Below are 27117 nucleotides of genomic sequence, written 5' to 3'. Positions count from 1 at the left end.
TGGGAGAGGAATTCATCTTTCAGGAGGACAATAACCTACAACACAAAGCTGAATATACACTGGAGTAGCTTACCAAGGAGACAGTGAATGTCCTGGAGTGGCCAAGTAACAGTTTTGACTTAAATCTGCTTGAAAATCTATGGCAAGACTTGAAAATTGCTATCTAGCCATGATCTCCAACACCTTGGCAGAGCTTGAATAATGGGAAAATATTGCATAATACAGGTGTGCAAAGCTCTTATGAGACTTACCCAAGATGACTCAAAGCTGGAATCGCTGTCAAATGTGTTTCTAACATGTATTAACTCAGGGGGGTAAATACGTATCTAATCAAGGTATATAAAAACAAATGTTAGAATTTTTTCTTCCACTTTAACAGAGTATTTTGTGTAGATTGTTGACAAAAAATGATAATTAAATCAATTTGAATTCCACTTTGTTACACAAAATGTGAAGAAATCCAAGGTGGGTATAGACGTTCTACACAAAAGGGTTCTTCGGCTGTCCTCATAGGAGAACCCGTTTCGGTTCCAGGTTAAAACCTTTTTTATTCCAGCTAGAACTCTTTTGGGTTCGATGTAGAACCCTCAGTGGAAAGGGTTCAACCTGGAACCAAAAAGGGTTCTTCAATGGGGACAGCCGAAAAACCCTTTTAGGATCTAGATTGCACCTTTTTTTCTAAGAGTGTTTAGGCACTGTAGGGAGAAGTCTTACCTCATCTATGCAAATACATATACATTATTCCTGCTACTTCAGTCTGCACCACTATAAGAAATGGATCTCACAGATGGCTTATACAGCCTTTACATTACCTACCCAGTATATTCACAGGTACACGTCCTTTAGTTGTATCCAATCAAATTTTATTAAAAGGTTAATGCCGTCTGCTACAAATATAATAATCTGGATGTCTTCACCTTTCTGCCAAAGGCCATTAGACCTTCCTGAATGACAAAGGTCCAGTGGACTCACTTGTAGTTTGATCGACATACACTAATTGTGAAATCATCATGTGATTGTTGAGTACTGTATTCATTTGAACTATGTTCATTGTAATAAATTATTTTATATCATTGTGCCAAGTGTGACTTGTTATTTCTTTGTACAACAGATGGAAAGTATAACTAAGGCATAGGCATGTCATTCTAATGTCACAGACGATGTATACACCCTTATCTCCAAAGATAAATACTAAAAAAAAGATAAGCCACCATAATTGTGAATCATAAAATGTTATTAGTGCTATTTCAAGGCTCACGTGGAAATGAGTGTAAACTATAGCCACAGTGGCTTGTCTAACAGAAAATGCTCTGAACTGTGACCAATGGAAAACCTAGCATTTTAACTAAAACAACCCAAAACAGTAAGAATGAAGGATATAAATATGCATAGAAATGGCCTAAATATGGAAATGGTAAACATAACACAAATATAAATAATGGTTCAGTAACAATCAAATGATCATATCAGAACTTAAACAAAAACATTCAAATGTATTTCAATTCCATTGACAGTGTGTTACAGTGTCTCTCAGACAATAGAAAAGTTTCAAATAGTTTCAAAAACCTTACAGTAATTTGCTCATACCATCATGGTGAGTTACAATTTGCAAACAGGACTACAAATTGCCACATGATAAAGCCTAATAGGAGTTGTAGTCGGTTCGGCAGTATTTCAGAATGGAAGTTCAAGTTTTTAAGTGCATTCGTTTGACTACAATACCCAAAACTTAAATCCAGTAACCTCAAAACTAACGGATACAAAAAAATCGAAACTAAATGGTCAAATAAATATATATAAATAAAAGGCAAAAATACAAAGATGGTTGTGTACCTCGAGAAAATATTAATAGTGGCTTTTCCATTCACAGTCAAATATAAATCATTCTTCCAAGCTTTTTTTTGTCTCCCATTACACCCATCTCTCCCTACCTTCTTCTCGATTGCTCTCTCAATCAGACGTTTCCGATTCTGTACCTCTAAACATTCGTCAGTTATTTTCTCTCCAACCTCATTTTGATTTCACACCAATAGTAATGCTTCTCCTCAAAATGGTGTCGGATTTCTCATTCTATTTCCTCCACCACTCTGCTCTGTCCCCTCACCCATTTTCAGTACCTTCAAGTTGAACATATTCTCCTCCCTTACTTGCTTTTATGACTTATCAATCCAGTCTGTACCAACCACATCCTAGTTCACGGATGGCCAACTTGTGTCCTGAGGAGCCAGTCAGTGTATCTAGAGTTTTGTTCCAGCCCAGCTCTAGCACACCTGATTTAGACAGACTCTCCAGCACCAGTTGGCCGTCCCTGCCTGCCCTAGCCAGACCCCTCAACTTCCCACCCTAGCCCTCCCCACCCTAGCCAAGTGTAGATAAACAGGCCAGCGCAGAAGCCTAGCTCTCGTCTAGCTGGCTGATGATCTGGCCAGACCAGGTCTCATGCTTCGTCCCTGGGTTCAGATGAACGATCTTCACCTCCACGGCCTGGATCTTCAGGTTTTTGGGTGGGATCCGGGAGACTTTGTATGTGACCTCATCTCCTTCAACTGGGACATACTCGCCCTCGATACTGAAATAGATTGAATTAATGATTTAGATGTTCATTTACTGCACAATATGAATATGCAGTCAGTTCTTGCTCTGAACCTTGCCATATTTTATCTGACACTGAACACTGATGTTACATTGCTGCTCTGAGATAGAAAGCTGTGAACAAAATATTAAAAAAACAGGGCATTCTGTTCATTTTAGAAATTGCCAAGCTAAAGAAGGCTGTTGTAGTGATGAAGGCAACTCACTCCGAGATGTGAACAAATATGTCATCTCCGCCATTGGTTGGACGGATGAAGCCATGACCTTGTGACCTGCAGAAGCTCTTGCACACACCCTTAAACGCTGGCCCTGAGGTGGCCCGCACCGTGCTGAATAGAGACAGGGGAGAGAGCATCATGTCCACTCTCAACAAAACATTACATCAACACACCATATCCCTTCTGCTACTGCTTGTGGAAATGTATTCTCTAAGAAGTTAAGGAATGTATATATACACGTCATAAAAGTGAAGGATAATAAACATGCACTATCAAACCAATTCTAATACAGAAACGCATTCATGAGCAGCATATCTAGTTGCTTACGCTGAATAGGTGCGGTTGCGTTTGGTGGGCAGTGGGCTGGGCAGTGACCGGGGCGGCGCTCCCCTTTCCCACACACGGCTGCCCTCCCTCAAGAAGGGGAAGGAGAGGGAAAGGGGTGCAGCCCGGGGGGAGCGCAGAGGGACCTCTGAGGGGGACGTCAGGCTGGGGTCTGCCATGGCTGAGGCACGGGCGAGGTCGCTCTTCTTACCACTCTTCTGGTTCTTCACCACCTGGCCTGATGCTGACACTCCAGTTATGTGTTTATCTGCTCACTGTCGCTGCTTTAATATATCTTGCTACTGAGTACACAGGTCAGTTTGTTTCAGCAAGTTTCTTAAGGGGCCTGCTGTGAAGAAAGAAAGAGAAGAAAACAAACAAAAGTAAAAGGCGAAAGTTGAACCAGAAGGAACAACTGAAACAAAGACAAATTTCATTAAGTTCATCCCTACTGCAGAGAACATTATGTATCATTCATAACAGCTTCATATTAAGATGGATGTTTGGATTTACATTACTGGACACTTATGAAACCATTTAGTCGAACTACCCTGGTTAAGAGTATCAGCCTAGTGGCAATGTTTTACCAAAAAGGACACTGGCAGCCTCTCAATTCATTACAGACCATTTTTACTTTCAAATCCCTTACATTTCAACTGCAAACCATTCCTAAGTCTGCCCACAAACAATAACAGGCTCAACTTAAATATATGACTGTTGTTTACATTATGTATCAAGTCCTTCAAGCTCAAGAAGAGCACAGCTTTAGGAATAGCTGCAACAAAAGCAGTTAAATAATGGTTAAATAAAAATGAAGATAGTGTGTGCTGTGTCCTAAGGCCAAGATGGCTTTGCATGGTTTAAGATTGTTACATTCTTTCGCTCTGCCTGCATCATCAAGGTTACAGTAAATCAGAGTTCTCTGACAGCTCGCATGTTGAGAACGCCGTCGACAGAGCTGCTGGCAAAACACTAGCTGTGTATTTCTGACGTCACCATGCAATACTGGAAAGCGTTGGATAATGACTGCAAACCAAAACATTAGGGCTGCTACATTGTAACACCAAAATGGTTAAATTAGAAAAGTAGATGATCCTTTCACGCGTATGCTAATTGACTGTTTAAAGAAGGATAGGAATCCGTTTTTATGAAGTAAAAATGAAAAAAGAGAAACAGTGAAGCCTATCTCTCTGGATACTTTCTCTGGGCTACATCAGAATTAAATATCTGAAATAGTCAGTTGACTCGGCTCAACGTGTCTAAATATCGCAAGAAAAATCCCTCTACGTAAGACATTCATAACATTGTATGATTCGTCATGTTGCGGAGGCGTGCATTTCGGGCTAAATGGATGACCAGTTTGCATTGCCAAATTATTCTGTAATAAACACGCATATCATCCGACTTTTTCTAATTTCCAGAACATTCGAAAAATCGGAGCGCGCAAACAGAGACGGTATAGGGATGAGAGGATGAGTAGCCTCGTCAAAGGTATTATATACCCAACAGTTGTCCTTATCATACATTTCCTTTAGCCTATACTTTGGTCAAAAAGGCGACACAGATGTTCTACAATCCAAACAATAGCTGGCATACCCATACTTGAATATTTGTACAATTATTTTAAAAAACATGGGCCTACTTACTGCATTGCTAGAGTCCGTTTGTCGGTAGAGGACGGGTGTGTGCCTTGTCAGTTACTATTATATAACATTAATTAAATAAATAACTCCAGTAAATACGCGTAGTCGCGGAATACCCTGATCTGTGCGGTGTGTTGTTGAGGCTGCGCAGCTGCCGCTGGCTGAGATTACACCGTAGTTGAGAGAATGGGCGTGATGCTTGTGATGTGTGTTTGCCGACAAATTTGTAGGCATAACAAGACTGCTATGCTCATACGCGTCAAATCAGTTATTACATTAAACAATTAGGTATTCGTATTGTAAACCATACTGATGTATTCCTTCATGTAATGGTGTAAGTAAAAATATCCAAAATCAAGATCAGAATATGATACATTCATTTGACCTGGAAGAAACTGGCTTCTATGGTTTATCAAAAATGTTGTTAGGTGCTTCAGAGGACCAACTTCACACCCACTAAAATACACAAATTATAGTGAAGTGTAGTGCTTGTGGGTTCATGACAGCCCTTCCCAAGGACTGTACTTTTTAAATTATATTTTTGGGATACATGTCCTATACACAATTATAAACTGGGTGGTTCGAGCCCTGAATGCTGATTGGCTGAAAGCAGTGGTATATCAGACCATATACCACAGGTATGACAAAACATGTATTTGTATTGCTCTAATTACAGTTGGTAACCAGTTTATAACAGCAATAAGAAACCTCAGGGGTTTGTGATATATGGCCAATATACCATGGCTAAGGGCTGTGTCCAGGCACTCTGAGATGCGTTGTGCCTAAGAACAGCCCTTAGCCGTGGTATATTGGCCATATACCATCATGTCCTTGGGCCTTATTGCTTAAATAACCCAACTCAAAATCATGCAAACAAAAATTATCACTGATGAAACATTATACTGGTCACAAAGACAACACACAATTGTATATTTAGGCACACTCACTCCATTATTTGTTCAACTGAACACTCACAGACTTACATGGTGACACTAAATAGGCCAATTGGGGCCCTTTAGTCAGTCTTTCTTACAGTCATGTGCACCGGGTGTAACTGCTGGTACGTTAACAGTTATGGTGGTAGTATTTACAATATACAGGGGGAAGTGGATCTACACCTTTGCAAGTGAGGCAGTTTCCATGTCCCCGGCCTGGGTGCTCTATTAGAAATCCTTGCTACTGGTCCCTTGTTCTTGGGTCTGCCATTCCTATTATGGGAATCCTGGCTCCTCTACTTGAGCCCAAAGTTCTGTGTCTATTAGCCTTGTGGACACTTCACAGAGGCATGTTTCTCCAGTGTTAAAGTCACAACCTGGGAGGAGTGACTGAGAAGGGTCTAAAAAAGAAGGTTTATGTCCAGCAGCTGGGATGAATACTTGACAGCCGTCTCCCGTTTTCTGTACTGTAATGGTCTCTCCTTTCGCTAGCTGTTCCACCAGGACAGGAGGCCCAAGCCTGGCTCGCTAATGGTACCCTGATACACAAGAAAGGCAGGGAGGGAAGGGGTGGAATTAATTATGGCCATTATTAGAAAGAACTGACTTATAGTATTGAAAAAGACCTCAAAATAGTAATTTGTAATAAGGATGTATGATAAAACCAAAAGTACAACTATGTGACGGACATCACTGTGCTGCTAACAGTTTTGCCTCCTCGAACGAGTGGTCCTTTGCTTCGCAAGCACAAGTGACCGCCCTGCTTGACAAAGTACTAACCAGTTGTACTACCCAAAAGGTACCAATTCAGCAGCACAATCACCATAGACTTAAGAAGGCTCCACTCTAAGCTTGTTTTAGCATGGGCAGCGTCATTGAGGACTTTCAAAATGTTGAAGTAGTGGGACTTCCTATGGGTTAAGGAAAGATCACATAATTCCATCCAGGTCATCAGGAGAATTCGGGCCAATGAATTATACTCCTGATCAAACATTCCATACTTGCTCACTGGACGTTTTGAGTGAGCTTACCGGTACCATTTAACTCAGTCACATATACTGTATATGGATACTTGAAATTATTCAATTCACAACAATAGTAACAATAAGTCTGTGTTATATCAATGAGCGCCTTCTTACTAGCAGTGTGTAAGGGGCCTCTTTCTTCTGGCCACCCTCCTCTGCTCCTGGAGCTGCAGGGGAGTTGGTTGCTGCGGCAGAAGGGCCTGTGGGCGACGTGTCCAAGAAGACTTCATCTGTGACCCGGAAGCGGATGTCCTCACCTTGGTCCATGTAGAGGTCATGGGCCCCTTCGTCCGTCTCATACTCCCACACCCACACCTGCTCCGCTTCATCGCTGAGGCAGCAGTCAAGGAGTGCTTGCTGGATTGCTATATTTTCAGTAGCTTTTACAGGTAAACTAAAATGTCTATCAGATAGCTATCAACATGAGGAGTTGAATTAACATTTACATGATTGTATTCCAGAGCCATCTACTGCAACTCAGCTTTAAGCAACAAATTGTCAAATGTGCACATTGGTAAGAAATACACAAACACACATCACTGGGCAGGATACAATTTTGCAGGCTGCTGTAGGGACTCTGGGGGAATGACGATGTCATCAAAGAATCCTAGGCTGACTATGAAACAAAATATGGCATTGTGAACAAATCTATACAGACAGACTGCCACATCAATGTTATACTTCATACTGAGACATTCTCTCTGTTGATCCACTTTATACATTGAGAGAGAGACAGGGTCGGTAAAAATCACACTGCAGTGTGTACAGACTCCTCTGGGGCTGTGGCGGCGGTGTATAAAAAGCATCTGACCCAAATTAGTGTATCAGCAAATCACAGCAAGTGCTCTTATTTTCACACGAGGCCTATTAGTCCAGAATAGACATAGGTACAGTTGAAATTGGAAGTTTACAGACACTTAGGTTGGAGTCAATAAAACTCGTTTTTCAACCACTCCACAAATTTATTTCGAACAAACTATAGTTTTGGCAAGTGGGTTAGGACATCTACTTTGTGCATGACAAGTAATTTTTCCAACAATTGTTTTCAGACAGACTATTTCACTTATAATTCACTGTATCAAAATTCCAGTGGGACAGAAGTTTACATAAACTAAGTTGACTGTGCCTTGAAACAGCTTGGAAAATTCCAGAAAATGATGTCATGGCTTTAGAAGCTTCTGATAGGCTAATTGACATCATTTGAGTCAATTGGAGGGGTACCTGTGGATGTATTTCAAGGCCTACCTTCAAACTCAGTGCCTCTTTGCTTGACATCATGGGAAAATCAAAAGAAATCGGCCAAGACCTCAGAAAAAAAATTGTAGACCTCCACAAGTCTGGTTCAGCCTTGGGAGCAATTTCCAAACGCCTGAAGGTACCACATTCATCTGTTCAAACAATAGTACGCAAGTATAAACCCCATGGGACCACGCAGCTGTCATACCGCTCAGGAAGGAGGCGTGTTCTGTCTCCTAGAGATGAACGTACTTTGGTGCGAAAAGTGCAAATCAATCCCAGAACAACAGCAAAGGACCTTGTGAAGATGCTGGAGGAAACAGGTACAAAAGTATCTATAGCCACAGTAAAACGAGTCCTATATCGACATAACCTGAAAGGCCGCTCAGCAAGGAAGAAGCCACTGCTCCAAAACCGGCAAAAAATGCCAGGCTATGGTTTGCAAATGCACATGGGGACAAAGACCGTACTTTTTGGAGAAATGTTCTCTGGTCTGATGAAACAAAAATAGAACTGTTTGGCCATAATGACCATTGTTATGTTAGGAGGGAATAGGGGGAAGCTTGCAAGCCGAAGAACACCATCCCAACCGTGAAGCACGGGGGTGGCAGCATCATGTTGTGGGGGTGCTTTGCTGCAGGAGGGACTGGTGCACTTCACAAAATAGATGGCATCACGAGGACGGAAAATTATGTGGATATATTGAAGCAACATCTCAAAACATCAGTACGGAAGTTAAAGCTTGGTCACAAATGGGTCTTCCAAATGAACAATGACCCCAAGCATACCTCCAAAGTTGTGGCCAAATGGCTTAAGGACAACAATGTCAAGGTATTGGAGTGGCCATCACAAAGCCCTGACCTCAACCCTATAGAACATTTGTGGGCAGAACTGAAAAAGCGTGTGCAAGCAAGGAGGCCTACAAACCTGACTCAGTTATACCAGCTCTGTCAGGAGGAATGGGACAAAATTCTTATTGTGGGAAGCTTGTGGAAGGCTACCCGAAACGTTTGACCCAAGTTAAACAATTTAAAGGCAATGCTACCAAATACTAATTGAGTGTACGTAAACTTCTGACCCACTGGGAATGTGATGAAAGAAATAAAAGCTGAAATAAATCATTATCTACTATTATTCTGACATTTCACATTCTTATAATAAAGTGGTGATCCTAATTGACCTTAGACAGGGAATTTTCACTAGGATTAAATGTCAGGAATTGTGAAAAACAGTTTAAATGTATTTCAATAAGGTGTATGTAAACTTCCGACTTCAACTGTATATGCGTTATGGACAATGCTGTTGCACAGAGTCATATAGGCTACTAGGACTTAACATTCAGATGGGTGGGGAGAAAACTGGAAGGTGGGGGGAAAGATGAGGTGTTTCTCTCACCATGTACTCCTTCTTGACTGCAGTACTTGATCTTTCCAACAAGAATCTCATCCAAAAAAGGGTGGAACACAACATACCTGAAGTGGACTAACAGAGTAGGGAAAAGATAAGGTCACATCAAAATGGACAGTCAGTCCTAAGAGAAAGTCCCTGCCCAGAAATATCTCCTTGGCCGTGACCTCCAGGCACTTGTGTAGATCTGATAGTAATATGGTGCAATACGGTGAAAGTTACACCTAACCTATCAGAGGGCAAGGTGGAGCTACTTGTATAACATATGGAATGCCTTTTGGGTCTTTGCGTGTCAAAAAAGATACGCGTCAAATAAGCTTTTAATTTGACGTGTCAAATAACAAAATTCTATTCTAGAATGTTGTGTGAACTAAATGTGCATGCGCAAGCTCGAGCGCCACCACTATAGTCAGTAGCACGGTCAAAGCTGGGGAAAAAAAGTCTGCAAACAATCACACACATCGGCCACAATGTGTTTACAATACCGCTTTGGTAATAAGCCATTATTTGTTCGACTGAATTGGAAAACGTCAGTGTGAGCATTTGAAATAAGATCAGGATCAAACGAGCAGGATCAAGAATGTTAGCTAGGTAGTCCAACATTCTCCCAGACTTCAACCATTCCAGAGGCAGGGGAGAAAGGATGGTGAACCTGCTGCTTCTGACACCTAGCTAGTAACCGAATATGTTGCTGGATCGAATCCCCGAGCTGACAAGGTAAAAATCTGTCATTCTGCCCCTGAACAAGGCAGTTAACCCACTGTTCCTAGGCCGTCATTGTAAATAAGAATTTTCTTAACTGACTTGCCTAGTTAAATAAAAAGGTAAAATAAAAAAATACTATTTATTTAATCTGCCTATGAACTCTACAGGCTACAACGTAACATATCATTGCGTGACTCCAAGTTAACCTTGACAAGATGGTTATTATATCAATAGTTGCAGGGTTTCGACCATGATTATTGCATAATCTTTCACAGGCAAAAAAAATATCCACCCTTGTCTCGTGTATTTTGTGTTGTTGACATTTTGCCCTCAAATGTGCTGTCCATCAGGCCTGCTGTGAGTTTATTTTTTTAATGTGTAATTCATCTGCATGAAATGGTTGGATGGAAACCTGCTTAATGTCACTGATAGGCCTACATGTTTTATATGAATATTGATTTGCAGGTAACAAGTGAATACATTGTTTTAGGATTGAGCCCACAAATGTATTCACTTGTTACCTGCAAATCCATATTCATGCAATAATCGTGGTCAAAACGCAGCAAAATAATACAAATAAAATAAAAACGGCACTGGTCCAATGAATGTGATTATTTTCGAACGCTCCACATGGAATTATTACTTTGTCTTATCTAAGGTAGAAAAAATACAGGTTAAGACAAAGTAATAATTCCATGTGGAGCGTTCGAAAATAATCACATTCATTGGACCAGTGCCGTTTTTATTTTATTTGTATTATTTTGCTGCGTTTTGACCACGATTATTGCATGAATATGGATCAACAACACAAAATACACGAGACAAGGGTGGATAATTTTTTTGCCTGTGAAAGACTATGCAATAATCATGGTCGAAACCCTGCAACTATTGATATAATAACCATCTTGTCAAGGTTAACTTGGGAGTCACGCAATGATATGTTACGTTGTAGCCTGTAGAGTTCATAGGCAGATTAAATAAATGGTGGTTAAAGGCACAGTGCAGTCAAAACTGCGATTTATATATATTTACACACTATAAGGTTGGAATAATACTGAAATTGAAAATAATGATAATGCCCTTTTACTGTAAGCACTGTTTGAAAAGACAACCTGAAATTTCAGCCTGTTTTGGTGGGATGGAGTTTTGGCCTGCCTAGTGAAATTATTTGATATTAAGATACAAATGGCTATACTGGCCCTTTAAGTACACTGTAAGCTTGCAAATGTCCAATAAATATTGAGGGTATTATTTGATTGCTAGTGACATGATCGGTGTTTGGCTTTATCAAATAAAAATGATCTCGCGCTTATCCACATCTCATCATATAACCTACTCTGTCAACTTTATAAGTGAACTGTTGTCTAGAGAGAATGCGCCAAAACCAGATTGAGCACATTTGCTATTTATTGTAACAGTTTGTGACAAAACCATCAGTCGAGTTGAAAATGCAATGGAAACATCGAACTTCCATTTTTTTATTCGGTACAAAGAAATGTAAGCACAAAAGGGCTTTTTATATGCACTGTCATCACACAGCTTTTTATCTGCAACAAGTCCGTTTGATGGAAACCCACCTCTGCTGGGAAAATGTGCATAATATTTTTATGCTGATTTTTAAATATTCACATGAAAATCTGTCGCAAATTGTAATTTCCTTACCTTTGGTGTGGGAAGCTCCATCACCTGGAAATATGTAGGAATCCTCCAGTTTTGTGATGTCATACAAACAGATACAGAGGCCAACCTGGTAAACCACCTGTGGTGATGCAGGTAAAGAACAGCCAAACATAAATAAAGCAGATAAGTTAAAAAGACTACAATGTCACAATTGTGTTAGGCTAAACAAAGCAAACAATAAAAGATTAACTCAGCTGACAATATACAGAACCCATGTCCAATGATGAATAGGGGAGTAGGTTACAGTATCTTTGGTACTGCATCCTCTCACCTTATTGGCCAATTTCTTGTTGAGTTCTTCGGCTATGGCTTCATTGAACTGCCGCTGGAAATTCCATGGGGGGATTCTGACAGTGTCAACCATCTCCACTGCCACGAACATGATTCTGGTCCGAGGAAAAACAAGAAACAATATACAGTAGTTATGAAAGCACAGAAAAATACCTTTCAGACAGGGTGGTATGACAGTAAGTCTGCCATATGTTAAAGTGCTATCGCACAGGTACATACATTTACCAGCATATTAAATTCCATTGTTACAGTGTAATGAAACAATGTAGCTAGTAACGTATAACAATTTCACCAATAAACATGTTATCTCCCTAGTTAGCTAACACAGCACCACTGTCCTGAAACTGTTAACGTTACCTACCTTTCCTTTGAATCGTTTAAAAACTACTCAAATTATTTAAATTCTGACAATGTATCTTCAACTGCAAGGATCAACATCGTATTAGTTTGAATAAATACTGGTATCATAGATAAATTGACACCAAAATCCCCATCTTCATGTCGCTAGCTTCATAAAATATTTTTTTTTACACGTGTTATTGATTTACTACATTACCGTGACGGTTTACGGCAGGTCACAATCTTAAAGGCACAGAACACTTCTTTTTTTTGCTGAAATTTTATTTTAGTATTTTGTTCGTTAAAGTTCTTGGCTTCCTCCTCTGGTCTCCTTTCCTTATCTGGTCTACTGATCTGAGAACTCATACATTTGTTCTCACCTGCCCAGTTCTTACTATTGAGATACACATTATTTGTCCTTACGCTCAGGCATGCAGTTTCCTCTGTATGATGTACCTGGGAAATACTTACATTAAATTTTTTTTAAACAGAATACAAACACATTAATAGTGAGTTTCCCTTGAGGATTTACCCTGGTTGTTAACCCAAAAAACTCAGACTTGTCTGTTTTACATAACACTGGCTAACTGGGAACTTCAGCACCTTCTCACAAATCAACCATCTTGAATGACACAGAGGTTGTTGATTCTGCTCGCCCTGTCTTTAGTGTCACACTCCTGAAGGAAATGCAATTACACTGGAGCTTACATTAAACATAAAACACTGGCAACCCACTGGTGTGGGGGTAGAGGTCTTCATGGGTTTGACTGAACCCAAAATTCGGGTTCAATTGTTCTCGGGTCCATTCAGGTGCGGGTCACCCTTTAAAAAAATGTGTTTGGGCATTCCGAGTGATGCAGCGGTCTAAGGCACTGCATTGTTGGCCCAGCGTTGTCCGGGTTAGGCACTGCATCATTGGCCCAGCGTCGTCCGGGTTAGGAGAGGGTTTGGCCGGCCGGGATTTCCTTGTCCCATCGCACTCTAGCGACTCCTTGTGGCAGGTCAGGTGCCTGCAAGCTGAATACGATCGCCAGCTGGACCGTGTTTCCTCCGACACATTGGTGCGGCTGGTTTCCGAGTTAAGCGAGCAGTGTGTCAAGAAGGAGAGGGGTTTGGCACGGTCGTGTTTGAGGATGCATGGCTCTCGACCTTCACCTCTCCCGAGTCCATAGTGTAGTTGTAGTGATGGGACAAGACTAACTACCAATTGGGGCCTCCCGGGTGGCGCAGTGGTCTAGGGCACTGCATCGCAGTGCTAACTGCGCCACCAGAGTCTCTGGGTTCGCGCCCAGGCTCTGTCGCAGCCGGCCGCGACCGGGAGGTCCGTGGGGCGACGCACAATTGGCATAGCGTCGTCCGGGTTAGGGAGGGTTTGGCCGGTAGGGATATCCTTGTCTCATCGCGCTCCAGCGACTCCTGTGGCGGGCCGGGCGCAGTGCGCGCCAACCAAGGGGGCCAGGTACACGGTGTTTCCTCCGACACATTGGTGCGGCTGGCTTCCGGGTTGGAGGCGCGCTGTGTTAAGAAGCAGTACGGCTGGTTGGGTTGTGCTTCGGAGGACGCATGGCTTTCGACCTTCGTCTCTCCCGAGCCCGTACGGGAGTTGTAGCGATGAGACAAGGTAGTAATTACTAGCGATTGGATACCACGAAAATTGGGGAGAAAATGGGATAAAATTTAAAAAAAATAAATAAAAAAAAGACTAACTACCAATTGGATTTCGCAAAATTGGGGAGAAAAAGGGGGAAATTGGCCTTGGGTTTGGGTCCAACTTTTAGGACCCATGAAGATCTCTAGTGTGGGGGTAAGTCTCATTCGAAAAGCACCATAATTGCATATTTCCACTAGGGACTTACCTCAGTGTTTTACCAAAAAGGCTCAGACTTGTTTCCAATTCCACAGCCCTGCTCCAAAGAAAATAACACTAGACTAGAGTCTACATTAACATAGTCACTGGCAACACAATGGTGCTGTAATGGAAAAACCCAGACACAGGTTAAGCCTAGTCATGGACTGAAAATAGCCATTGAAAGTACTTCTTAGTCCAGGACTAGGCTCAATCTGTATCCGGGAAACCACCTCTATTATAGCTAAGGGATACTATATTCACAGTGCTGAATTGTGTAGTATTGTAACTGCATTACTGGTACAGTAACTATAAAAAAGTGATGAATTAAATCTAATTAAACTGTCAAAATAAAGAAATTAGAACAAAGATTTTATTCATATTTATTAAATATTAATTTACCACAGGAAATATCCTAAAATCTCTTTTCAATCTTGCACGCTATGAAACTGCAAGCATTCCAATCACCTAATACAAAACAAACTTTAAAATCAAAACAAATATGGAAATCAGTGAAGCGGAATTCACCACTTGAGATTACATTAAATAAAGCCTGTCAATGGTTTTCTACATTTAATTGTTTGCAGTGACTGATCAAAATTTGCATTCTTATGAAGTCAATCATTGACAGTGTTACAAAATGGGAAATAAATAGCTAGGCCAATAAAACAAAGCAGTTCAGGTTTTGGATTTGCTGAAGACAACTTAAAATGAGTACAATTAAGCATTTGCTTTGTCATGTTACAGTACCATTTCAGAAACTTACAGATTTAAACCAGGGATCAACATATTGTATATTACATCACAGTATAAGCATACTGCTTCACGGGTGGCTGTTATTCTTATGAATTACAATGTACAAAGGAACGGTTCCATTTAGAAACTGCATTAAATACTTGGGAATTTAAGACCGTATTAACTTATTTTTAAAAGCCACACAACTGACAAACTTCAAGCTGCTGGCATTACACTGGTCATCTTCATACTCAAACATGGGGTTCATTGACATGAAGAAATGAAACAAAATGGCAAACCTTTGTAACAACACTTATGTTTGTTTTAGTATGCAATGGAGCATTTTCATGAGGCATCTTTGGCGATTAACTTCAGTAGACAGATCATAGAGAATTCATCAGCAACATGTTAACTTTGCTAAGGTTGAGCAAATTACGAATTAGTATAACAAGTTGGTTAATGTGCTCTAAACCGCATACAACATTGGTTAAAGTTGCAACGACCTGGAGCCAATCCTGTTTCAAATCAGGGGTTCCTTCATCTGCATCAAATAATTTTAAAACAAAACCTAGACATGTCTCTCCCTTTACATTGACAACTCCAACATTCACCTGGGAGCAACATACAAAGACAGACCACTGTACAGCACAGGTCCAAAAGCGACAAAACATTGAGATGTACAGTACAACCCTACTTTAGTGTTTCAACAATAATTTACCTTTCATTTAAAACCTCCAACCACCTGTTAATTTGTTTGACAAGTTGTGAAACCCTTAGATTGGGGAGGGGGGGAATGGAAAAACTATTTTAGGCTTCAGATTAACAAAAGATAATTGACAGGAGATTAAATGATTAGTTTGATACAGTGGGTTTATCAGAGAACGAAAGGCTCTGCATTCAACCAGGCGGCTAATGCCCACCCTCTCTCCATTTTATAATATATTGCATATGTACACCTCTATATCACATTATTTACACACAGGCCCAAACCAAGTTCCTTTATATACATTTGGGTTTGACAGAGCTATTGCCATTCATCTGAATATATTGTCACTGAAGTCAATGAAGACCATATGCTAGTGGACAAAAATAGGCATTGCATTTCTATTTTCATTACACCCTACTGCAACTACAAAAACTGAGACAGTTTGCTCTTCAGTTCATCACTGACAAGCAAAATAAACTGACATGAAAACAAATGTTGATTTGATAGCAACATTAATCATCTTGGCACCATGACCAATGGATTTAATGGAAGTAGCCAATCCAATCTCCAAAGTAATCCCATGAATACTTTGATTCTAACTTACTTTAAAGTAAATTAGTACTTAGTGACGAGAAGACAACGAATAGGTGGTCATGGCCCCCCAAAGCCAACTTAAAACAGTCACACTTTAAGACTTAGCTGCAATATCCTCAAACACACAATGTACCATTTAAGTGGCAAAATGTAGATACAAAATGGCAAGAGTTTTAGCCAAATGTAATAACTTGAATCAGATAATGGTATACATTTCTCAAATTACATTTGTCATTGTATTCTGTTATTTCAAATGAAAAATCACACCCTTGCTTTAAGATGCTATGGAGTGCAGCATTTGCGATGCATAAGTGAAAGCGTGGATGAGTGTCTACAATACTACTACATATAGCGCTAGTGTACAGCCGTCTGGACACTAGATTGTGCGTTCATTTTGTAAGAGGAGGTCCCTCAAGCTGTGCGTGGAGCCCTGGAATTAGCAAGGACAGAGGGGCAGCACCAAGCCAGACAGGGATATGGACAGGCAATGGTCTGATTAGCTAGCTAACATATATGGACACGCACATGGAAAGTAATGGCAAGACTAGTACAACACAGCAGTATGTAGCATTTTACTCCCACCTACAGAGACACACAGAAAAGGGCTGCTAGGATCTAATATAATTTCATGCAATAGCCCTCAAGTAGAAACAAATGGAGCATGTGGAGAAAACAGCGGTAGAGATTTAAAGTGTGGAATGCAGAGTGACAAACGGTACACCAAATTCCGTGGGTTAAAATTGATTTTGGGTCAAGAGAAACATCAGAAAAGGAAAACCCTACAAAAAAAGTCCATGCATACACTACACTCTGCAGAAGGATTGACCTTGTCACTACAACCTGGTCCTGGGGCCACATAATCTAATGGTTCCATTGATGCCTTTAATCTACTATGTGAACAGTTATTAGGCCTGGGTAACCAGGTTAGGCGACTTGCTCTCTAATCAACAACTAAAACGGATCAATTCAGGTCAGTCACAGGAAAAATGTGCAGCTCCTGAGGCCCACTAGAACTATGGTGGACTTAACTAAACAAATATTCACATTCATCTTCACTAGCAGTAATATTGAACTAACAAGAGTTGCAAATCCTGGGAATGAGAGGGATACATTCAGTGAATTAAAATGTGCAACTGGGTTAACCAGCTCTGTCTGTGTTGAGGAAACAAGTGGAGGTCCAGGTACACAGCTTAACACAACTACGACAGGGAAAGGAATGTGAGCAGGATTCAAGCTACAGACCAGATATGGAGAGCTAGCAGTGTGTTTGTGAGGTAAGAGTGAATTGAATACTGCAGCACTACAGTCAATGGCAAGCAGCGTGACAAATGTGATTTCTACACAAACGGAGTACTGCCAACAAGAGCAGTGCTGCCTAGAACGGGAACACTTAAATGCTATGCTGAAACAAAGACAAGGGTTCTTGTGTGTGTTATGTCAGAGCTTATGTGTGCGTATACAGCTCTACCTGTCTGTGGGGTGAGCTTTGACAGTAATACTGTATGTGTGCGCAAGCGTTTCATCTGTACAGCGGCATGGGGTGTGTTAACGCTAGGCAGGCTGCTACCGCCCATTTCCCACCTCTGGGCAGCCCCTCCCCCTCAGTATCTCCAGGCCCGCCTCTCTCTGTGCTCCTCCGGACCCCCTTCAGTTACTGAAGCTCCTTCATCCTGTTGAGGGCGCTGCCGGCGTGGAACCACTCGACCTGGTTCTCGTTGAAGGTGTGGTTCAGGATGATGATGTCCTGGCTGCCGTCACCGTGCTTCACCACTCCCTTCAGGGGCTAGAGGAGAAAGACAGCTGGCCTGTAAGGCATCTGTGTAAAATACACATACTACCAAGTCCCATCCCCATTATATGGCGGGAATTAATTTGGGTAGCTGAATGGTCAATGACTCTCACCTTGCCGGGGGCAAAGGTTGCGAGGCCTGTGATGGAGATCTTGTCATCGGGGCGGATTTTGTCATAGTCGGTGGGGTCGGCAAAGGTCAAGGGCAGCATGCCCTGCTTCTTCAGGTTGGTCTCTGAGAAGAGGACAGAATGGCAATGAGGAGAAAAGAAAGAAAACAAGACAGAAAAAAAAGAAAGTGGGGAACAAGAGGGAGCTTTGGGAATTGGCTCATATCGAGCTCCATTGTGTAAACAGAGAGGCCTTCTACCACAGCGGGGCAGATCCATTGCATGCCAAGTCAAGGTCATAGAGAACAATGTGTACATTCAAAGTGTGTGGGTGATCTTGTTTCTAACCACGTTTCCCCTCTTGTGCAAAGGGTCTCATGATAGCTACATGAGCTCTGTCTCAGATTGAGCAGGTTCCCACCAAAAGCTTTTCCTCTCATGCCACCCACCCACATGCCCCGCCACACCCCTATACCCTCTCCTCTCTCTTGGTGACTCCACATGTAACATCTAAGCGTACCGTGGATCCTGGCAAAGCTCTTGACAAGGATGACCCTGCCTCCCAGGTGTCTGGGCTCCAGGGCTGCGTGCTCTCTGCTCGAGCCCTCCCCGTAGTTGTCATCCCCCACAACCACCCACGACAGACCGTTAGCCTGGCGGGAGCAGAAAGGGAAAATTTCTTAAAATCAGATTCTAATTTAAATATTGTCATTCTGGGACAGCCCAACCAACAGCACACAGCCTCTATAGGTCCTCTCCTGACAGTTACTGTCTGTCACACCTTGTAGTGGCGAGCCACGTCAGGCACGCCCCCGTACTCTCCCGTCAGCCGGTTCTTGATCTTGTTGACCGCGTCGTTCTCAATATTGATTGCTCCAATGAGCATGTTGTTGGAGATGTTGTCGAGGTGACCGCGAAACTTGAGCCAGGGGCCAGCGGCGCTGATGTGGTCTGTGGTGCACTTGCCTTTCACCTGCGGAACAGGAAGGAAGAAAAGAGGCCGTAGGGTAAATGGCCATCCAAATGTGGCACCACATGCCTGAACAACCATCTGCCAACTCAGTGGTTTCTAAGTCTCTAATAATTAGAACGTAATGCCACTGTTGAAGGCCTCTCAATTCCAACCATGGTCCTTGGTGGAGGATAGAACTCAGCCAAACAGTGAGAAGAGGCCTTCCTCATCATATAGTTGTCTTGACAGCTCCTCTACACCTCTCCCCTTCCCTCACCTTGATCAGCACTTGCAGGTCCTCAAGGTCCTTGCCGTTCCACTTGTCAAAGGGCTCCAGCAGCTGCAGGCGGGTGCTGGTGGGGCTAACGTCCACCATAATGGAGCCGCTCTCGGCAGGGGGGTGTTGGTAGGTGTCCTGGCCGGGGTCAAAGTCACGGGCAGGCAGCTCGTCGCCATTGGGTGGCTCCAACTTGAATTTCTCACCATTGGCCGCGGTGAGGTAGTCAGTCTCAGGATCGAACTTCAGGGTACCAGCGATGGCCAAGGCTGTGACAATCTGTATAGGAAGAGAGAGGGTTATCAAGGCAGTTACAGGGGGACATAGTGTGGACGTCATAATATAAGAAGTGTGTGTGTGTTGTAATTATTGGTACCTCAGGGGATGTGACGAAAGCATGAGTGGCAGGGTTGGCATCATTCCTGGAAGTGAAGTTCCTGTTGTAGGAAGTGACGATAGTGTTCTTCTCCCCCTTCTTCACATCCTTCCTGTCCCACTGGCCAATGCAGGGTCCACAAGCATTAGCAAGGACCACTCCACCCACATCCCTCAGGATCTTAGACTGAAGGAGAAAAAACAAACATAAGAATGTACCTACAAATCAAGTAAAGGGCAACTAGTTTGGCAATGGACTTTTTTCCCCAAAAGGTTTGAACTCACAAAGCCATCCCTCTCGATGGTGGCGCGGATCTGCTCAGAGCCGGGGGTGACTGTGAACGCAGCCTTGCACTTCAGGCCTTTGTCTAGGGCCTGCTTGGCCAGGGAAGCAGCGCGGCCCATGTCCTCATAGCTGGAGTTGGTGCAGCTGCCAATTAGACCTAGTGGGACCACAAGGGACCACCGGAAATCAGGTTAATAAAGACAGGAGAAACGCAGGTGATTTTTACAGTCATGTAAATATGCCTGCAAATATATGATAATGAAATGTTACTGTACTTTCCTATTATAGGGCTTTCCTTGAATATTAACAGCAAGCAAAATGTATACTTTTTAAGGGAGTGTTAAAGATACCGTGTGACTGCTGGTGCTGATACTGACCCACTTTGACCTCCAGGGGCCAGCCGTTCTTTTCAGCCACAGCACCAATCTCAGACACTGGGTGGGCCAGGTCAGGAGTGAAGGGCCCGTTGATATGGGGCTTCAGCTGCCAGGGACAGAAGACAGACAAACAGTTAACATTGACAATGTGTGTTATTTCTTGAAAAGATATTCTATAAATACAAGTAATGGATGTCAGCCTAATAACAGAGTGGACTCACCTCACTCAAGTTGATCTCAATGACCTGGTCGTACTTGCAGCCTTTGTCAGGGACCAAGTCATCCTTATGCTCGTCAGCCAGGGTAGCGATGTCTGAAAGTAGATGGAAAAAGTCCGAAAGAGAATACAAAAATGCTAAGGGACTATGCTGTATGTGCATCAGTGGCTGCGAGACTGACACGGAACATATTGTGAAATAACAGGCTTTAAAAATATTCCAGAATGTCTTATTGTGAGTACTAACCTGCACGTCCAGTCTTATTCAGGTAAGTCTTCATGCGGTGGTTGTAGGGGAAAACAGAGGTGGTGGCCCCAATTTCAGCTCCCATGTTGCAGATAGTTGCCATACCTGCAACCAGGAGGTGGGAAAAGTCACATCAAGTTTATGCAAACTAGCACCAAATCAAGACCAAACCACTGGACAAACTCAACTGAAACAAGCAGTGTTAAAACAAACAGCGTAGAGTAGTTTACTCACTAGTTCAGGTAAACCTTACTATCTTTTGGCCTCACCGGTGCAGGAAATGGAGTCGACGCCTGGGCCATGGTACTCCACGATGGCTCCAGTGCCCCCCTTCACTGTCAGGATCCCAGCCACCTTCAGGATAACATCCTTGGGAGAGGTCCAGCCCGATAGACTACCAGTCAGCTTCACTCCAATCACCTGATGGGGAGGATGGAGTTACTACTACATTTGTGAAAGGTCTGTTTTTAATTTTTTTTATACATGTAGGAAGGAGATAGATACATGAGTGGGTGAAGGGAATGTAGTGAGGTGGTTCACTGTCATAGCAGCTCACATTGGGACACTTGAGCTCCCATGGGATACCAGCCATGACGTCCACAGCGTCAGCACCACCCACTCCGATGCAGATGGAGCCCAGGCCGCCCCCATTAGGTGTGTGGGAGTCTGTGCCAATGAGCAGGACTCCTGGGTAGGCATAGTTCTCTAGAAGTATCTGTCAAGGGTAAGTGAAATCTGTTAGCCAATGCACAACAATCCTTTGACGTATTGATCTCAATAACATCAATATCTGAATGTATAACAGGTTTGATATCATGAGTGAACAATGTATTCTGCTACTCGTTTCACAGCAGTATTCCTGAGCTCCAATCTAGTTGTTAATCTAAGTTCAGAAGTGGATATTGTTCAAATACAAAATTAGTCTCATGGCAGCTCAATCTAACCAGTTATCCTTTATTGTACTAGTATAGTTCCAGTACCTGGTGAATGATTCCAGAGCCTGGTTTCCAGAAGCCAACCCCATATTTGGCTCCAGCTGTCGCCAGGAAATTGTAAACCTCCTGATTCACATCCTGGATTAAAAAGGACCAGGGAGAAGAGTTTGGGGTGTCAGTTGAAGAGAATATATTTTCAGCTGGTACTACCCGCTATTCAAAGCGCTCTGAACAAATTAAGGGAATTGTTCACAAACATTGGCACATTCTAAAATCAGATGATAGTCTCGGTAATGTGTTTTCGGACCTTCCCTTGGTCGTATTCTTGCGGGGCAGAAATCTCAGAGACCAATTGGTACACTCTGATTTACCACCCCAAGATATTCCTCAACAACGTCTATTTGCGCCCCTACTGGATGGAAATTACAAGTGCAATGGCACTTATAAATGCAGATCCTTCAAACACCCACAAACAGGGAAATCGATCCCAATCAAAGGTGTTATTACGTGCTCCACTAAGGCAGTTATTTATCTTATAACTTGTCCTTGTGGTAAAAATGTGGGTAAAACAAAGCGCGAATTAAAAGTACGTATCTCAGAGCATCTTAGCACCATTAGGTGCAAAAACTTTATTTACCCAGTTGCAGCCCACTTTTTGGAGGTAGGCCACTCGATTTCGTCTCTGCGTTATATTGGCATCGAACATGTCACCCTCCCTAGGAGAGGGGGTGACCTTGATAATTTATTGTTAAAACGAGAGGCTGCCTGGATCTTTATCTTAAAGACCCTTGCTCCCTTCGGTCTCAACGTAGACTTTGATGTGAAGCCATTCTTGTGATTATTGTGACTTTGCCATTGTAATTGTTTGTAAGCTTGTGTAGTCTAAAATGAATCTATGATCGTATGCTATCCATTTGTATGCTGTTCTTTGTATGCCATTTTAATATTTGAGAATTAACCAATGATATTAGGCCACTCTTAGCCATGATTACAGACACCTGTGTGTCTTTTGACACTATATAAACGAGTCATCACGCAGTGTTTGTAATTATACCCTGATGAAGACAGCTTGGCTGTCGAAATGTTGGATATTACATTTTTGCATCTGAGCTCCTAGAGTGTGCGGCTCCCCTTTATTTTCAAGTCCCCTTTATGTAACCTTCACAGCACATATTTGGCTGCAGACCTTAATTCCCCTTTAATCCCTGTCCCTCAATTTGACCTCTGTGCAATTGGATGTAGTAAGTGTCACCCATGCTAAATATTCCTCAGGGCTTCGCTTTGTCTAAAAATATAATGTGATGCTGTGTGTGTGTGTAGCAGTTAACCAACATTCCCTCTCATTTGGGTCATCTTGGCCCCAATGCAATACTTATGGTAAGCCGTCATTGTAAATAAGAATTTGTTCTTAACTGACTTGCCTAGTTAAATAAAAGTTAAATAAACTTTTGGTTACCCCTAGGAACTCGTGATACCATGGAAAATATGATCCCTCTAGAACACCCTAAATCTCAGCCAACAGAAATCAGCTGGACAGCGCAAAAACATCTGGACAGGCCCTTGAGTTTCCTCTGCTCCCTACTGACCTTGGCCCTCTTTAGATCCTCGACGCCTCCGATCTGCGCCTCAATCAGGTGGTCACAGTGGATGGTTGAGGGCACAGCCACCTTGGGCAGGCCGCTGCTGATGAACTGTAGCATGGCCATCTGGGCTGTGGCATCTTGCATGGCCACGCGGTCCGGACGCAGACGCAGGTAAGTGCGGCCCCTGGCGATGTCCTGCCCCACAGGGTCATCCAGGTGACCGTACACAATCTTCTCCGACAAGGTGAGGGGGCGATTGAGCCTGAGGTGAGAGGAGGGCGGGGATTGGAGGCCAGTGTGGTTAGAATTCAACTTCTAAAATACATTTTAAAAAGGTTAACTCACTAGGAGAAATGCTTTGTAATCTAAAGTTAGCTCAGTGTGGCTGAACATGAGAAGTCAACACGCTAACATGTCAAAGGATTTAGTGAGCAGTTGTAATGGGCATGTCATAGTAGTAGTGGTTATTAACAGAGGAACACTGAGGAGCGCAGGGTGTGAGGTTGGAAAGGCAGCTACTGACCTCTTGCGTACAATGTCGATGTTCTCATGCAGCTTCTCATAGCTGATGCTGGTGCCAGGCTCAAAGCGGCTCATGGCCACCTTGGCTTTGGCATTGAAGGCTGCCGAAACATGGAGGCGCCTTGCCCCTTCTCCAAGGACAAGCTAAAGGAAAGGGGGGGTACATTTTTAGTAATGATACATCAAACTTGGAAACATGTTCATCATCATGGAAGAGGAGAGGGGCTTTAAAGTTCCTAATCATTGCAAACATAGGACCTAGTCTCCTCAAACTCAACTCTGGACCTCAAAGCCAGTTCCACTGCATTCTCATTACTGTACCATGTGGGTGCAATTATCAGGTAGATCAGAAAACCAGCAGGTTCCAGACATTGTAGGGTAAGAGTTGAATTCTCCCGACCTACTCTATAGCCTAATGACCAGAAATTTTAAACAGAGACATATAGGATTCATACTCTCAGAGAACAAGATAAAGTTTCACTTGACTCATGTTCAAAGTGTTAGGCTCTGTTATTATGGGGGTCATTTCAAGTAAACATGTTGACATTATCAACAGAGAGGCCCCGACAGACAGCATTATGGATTTTCATGCTAGTTGAAGAATACCAAAGCCCAATCAAAAAAACAGTAAAGAAACACAACAACATAAAACAAGGCCACCATAAAATGACTCATCTACAATCTGTGTGATCTCCATGTGACTTTTATGTTCCATCACCTCCGACACAATGGAGACTGACAGCAAGACTAATAAAGTAAAGACTAGATCATTGCATTACACTAACTAAGTAAATCTGTCAGCCAGCTACTTGTCACTCATTTTCCCAAAATACACAGCACCTAAAGTTTAGAATGAGTAGCCTAAGTGTTGGGTAAATTAGTGTTTAGCCCTAAAGGAGACCCCTAATCCCTACACATTAGCACAACAATTTTGTGACAGCTCAAGTAGCCTAACGTGGCTATGATTTTCAACATTGCATCATCAACACAGCCAATCATCCTCAATAAGATGTTAATCAGTCTGTCTAACATGAGTTATCTAGAGTGAAAAGACGTAAGCAAATGGAATATCACAACCAACTGAGAAAAATCAGTAATGTTAATTTGCCGAATCAAATATTAATCTACCTCATATTAGCAGGCCATTGGTCAAATATCTTTACAAACGTAGCAGAACAGTATTGGACAGTGTCCATTCACATAATTTCATTAGGTTTTTATAAGATCCTATCATGTTCAATTAAATTTCTAAATGTGGTGCCGCATTGTCCGACATCGTGATTTGACTAAATCTGTTATTAGGCGTGGAAATCAGACAAGTGCGCACTTAACTTCAGTAACCTTGAATCACCTTGCAAACAACTGGACATTTGGTGCAATTTGAAGTATCCAATTTATTGCATTTCGACAACACATGGTATTGTATACCAGCATTATAGATAAAGCGTTATTATACACTTCCCAGACGAACTTATAGACGTTAGTTAGTAACGTTAACAGTCTACTGGGACACCGCGACCAAACGACATAGTCGCTAAGATGGATTGTTTACAATATTGATGATTTTAAAAAAAATATCGTTGTGGACAATAATATCTCGTAATTCATTTTTAACTTAACATTTGTAGTTGATGCATAGTGTTGAATATATTTATTAATATTAAAATAAAGTTGTATTTACCCGAAGCCGAGTGACAGTCATACAGTAGGACGCCATTTTGTTCACTGACAAAGCTGTGTTGCTGTCAGGTGACGTCAGGAACCCTAATTTAAACGTGTCCATTATTTTTGTCCTGACAGGTGTGTTAAAACTGCCTACAAGTGTATAGCGCTGTGAATCCTTACGACTGACTCTAATAACGCAATGTCAAAATATAATATTTCCATACAATTATCAAAGTGGTTCCAATAATTAAAGTGGTTCCAATAATGTAAGATGTTGATGTTTTTGTTTAGTACTTATCTGTAAGGTTGTTGTCATCAGCTCCCTATAATAAACTATGCCTAGTTAGCGTACAGTTGATGCACTTTTACAGTTTAAAAGGGTCTATTTTATTTTACCTATGTAAGTCAGTTAAGAATAAATTCGTATTTACAATGACGTCCTAGGAACAGTGGGTTAACTGCCTTATTCAGGGGCAGAACGAGAGATTTTTACCTTGTCAGCTCCGGGATTCGAGCCCAACGCTCTAACCACTAGGCTACCTGCCGCCCCATGAGTTTTACTGATGCAAATTAATTGGACATATTTTCATAGTAGCCTATATATAGTCTGACAAAACCATTGAAGACAATGGCCGTGATGTGGCACAGCAGTAATATAATGAAGTTCCTGAAGAAGGTATTTTGACAGAGAACTTGGAATCTATAAAACAAATTATAATAATTACTTTCAATCAAACTCATTACTCAGTATATTTCTTCCAGTACCTGTCCTGGTCCAATGATGTGTCCAAATATTTTCATTTTTAATCACTCTCCTTATGTGGCTATAGATTGTTGTTGCATATTAAAAAATATAGCATGTAAAATAACATAAAAATACCCCAAAAATTATATCAACAGTTAGAAAACAATTCTTAATTTTTGAAAAGTAGAGTTCACTCTGGGGGAGAAAGTAGAAAAAAGTAGAAACCATGCCAATCTTACATGGTAACTTTACAGCCTTATGTAATTTTATCTGCAGAATGATTTCCCAAAACAAGTCTCAGCGGGAAGTTCAAGCAAATATTGTAAATAACGCTATATGGTTGGAACGACATTACCCACAACTCCTGCAAAATGTCATATCACTTACTTGCTGACTGGACACCCTTGCAGCCCAATAAAATACGGGTCCTCCCCCTTCTCAGCCAATAGGGACTCTGTTGCTATCACCGCTTATATTTTTAGCAATGGCACAGTACTTACTTGGAGTTACAAATATCCGTTCGCCAACTTAACTAGGATTTCGCTTTCTGGTTTTGCAGAGCCATGGATGTAATTGTGTGGCTCATAGGTGGAGAAAAATAAAGAAAATGCATTTTATTATTTACCATCGTTGTTCAATCATAACTACCAGCAATTGCAATCGTCAATTACCTGTAACCTATTTCATATGATTTACTTATTTTGAAACTATAGGCTTATTACTGAGGGTCGACTATTCTCTCCTAGGTGTGTATGAGTTTT

The 27117-nt window shown here is 42.0% G+C and overlaps 3 protein-coding genes across 7 annotated transcripts; all 3 read right to left on the bottom strand.

Annotated features, from left to right (window-relative positions):
- Positions 1-841: 841 nt before the first annotated feature.
- LOC120037771 (cold shock domain-containing protein C2-like) lies at positions 842-5396 on the bottom strand. 2 transcript variants are annotated; one of them, XM_038983739.1, is made up of 4 exons: positions 4781-5396; positions 3138-3483; positions 2799-2921; positions 842-2569 (listed from the first exon to the last, which is right to left on the bottom strand). In XM_038983739.1, the coding sequence occupies exons 2-4, from the start codon at positions 3311-3313 to the stop codon at positions 2395-2397; spliced, it is 474 nt and encodes a 157-aa protein (XP_038839667.1). In that variant the 5' UTR covers positions 3314-3483; positions 4781-5396; the 3' UTR covers positions 842-2394. The 2 variants fall into 2 exon arrangements, with proteins under 2 accessions (XP_038839667.1, XP_038839677.1); XM_038983749.1 differs by having other exon boundaries at positions 3138-3480.
- A 164-nt stretch (positions 5397-5560) lies between these two features.
- Positions 5561-14353, bottom strand: LOC120037745 (DNA-directed RNA polymerase III subunit RPC8-like). Of its 3 annotated transcripts, none has more exons than XM_038983723.1 (7): positions 14252-14353; positions 12037-12151; positions 11748-11844; positions 9369-9455; positions 7290-7353; positions 6852-7068; positions 5561-6251 (listed from the first exon to the last, which is right to left on the bottom strand). In XM_038983723.1, the coding sequence occupies exons 2-7, from the start codon at positions 12145-12147 to the stop codon at positions 6201-6203; spliced, it is 627 nt and encodes a 208-aa protein (XP_038839651.1). In that variant the 5' UTR covers positions 12148-12151; positions 14252-14353; the 3' UTR covers positions 5561-6200. The 3 variants fall into 3 exon arrangements, with proteins under 3 accessions (XP_038839651.1, XP_038839648.1, XP_038839659.1); XM_038983720.1 differs by lacking the exon at positions 14252-14353 and adding an exon at positions 12418-13268; XM_038983731.1 differs by lacking the exons at positions 9369-9455; positions 14252-14353 and adding an exon at positions 12418-13271.
- Positions 14354-14607: 254 nt separating this feature from the next.
- Positions 14608-25677, bottom strand: LOC120037725 (aconitate hydratase, mitochondrial-like). 2 transcript variants are annotated; one of them, XM_038983712.1, is made up of 16 exons: positions 25628-25677; positions 23948-24090; positions 23428-23686; positions 21887-21979; positions 21463-21621; positions 21176-21326; positions 20907-21011; positions 20664-20755; positions 20416-20548; positions 20065-20222; positions 19781-19966; positions 19405-19683; positions 18957-19148; positions 18696-18828; positions 18179-18300; positions 14608-18059 (listed from the first exon to the last, which is right to left on the bottom strand). In XM_038983712.1, exons 1-16 carry the CDS (start codon positions 25661-25663, stop codon positions 17928-17930), a joined length of 2373 nt encoding a protein of 790 aa, XP_038839640.1. In that variant the 5' UTR covers positions 25664-25677; the 3' UTR covers positions 14608-17927. The 2 variants fall into 2 exon arrangements, with proteins under 2 accessions (XP_038839640.1, XP_038839647.1); XM_038983719.1 differs by having other exon boundaries at positions 20443-20548.
- Between the last annotated feature and the right edge of the window lie 1440 nt (positions 25678-27117).

Source organism: Salvelinus namaycush, chromosome 3 (genome assembly GCF_016432855.1).
Source record: "Salvelinus namaycush isolate Seneca chromosome 3, SaNama_1.0, whole genome shotgun sequence".
Classification (NCBI taxonomy): Eukaryota; Metazoa; Chordata; class Actinopteri; order Salmoniformes; family Salmonidae; genus Salvelinus; species Salvelinus namaycush.
Note: the sequence above shows the minus strand (reverse complement) of the source record. Positions and strands in the feature narration are given on the sequence as shown.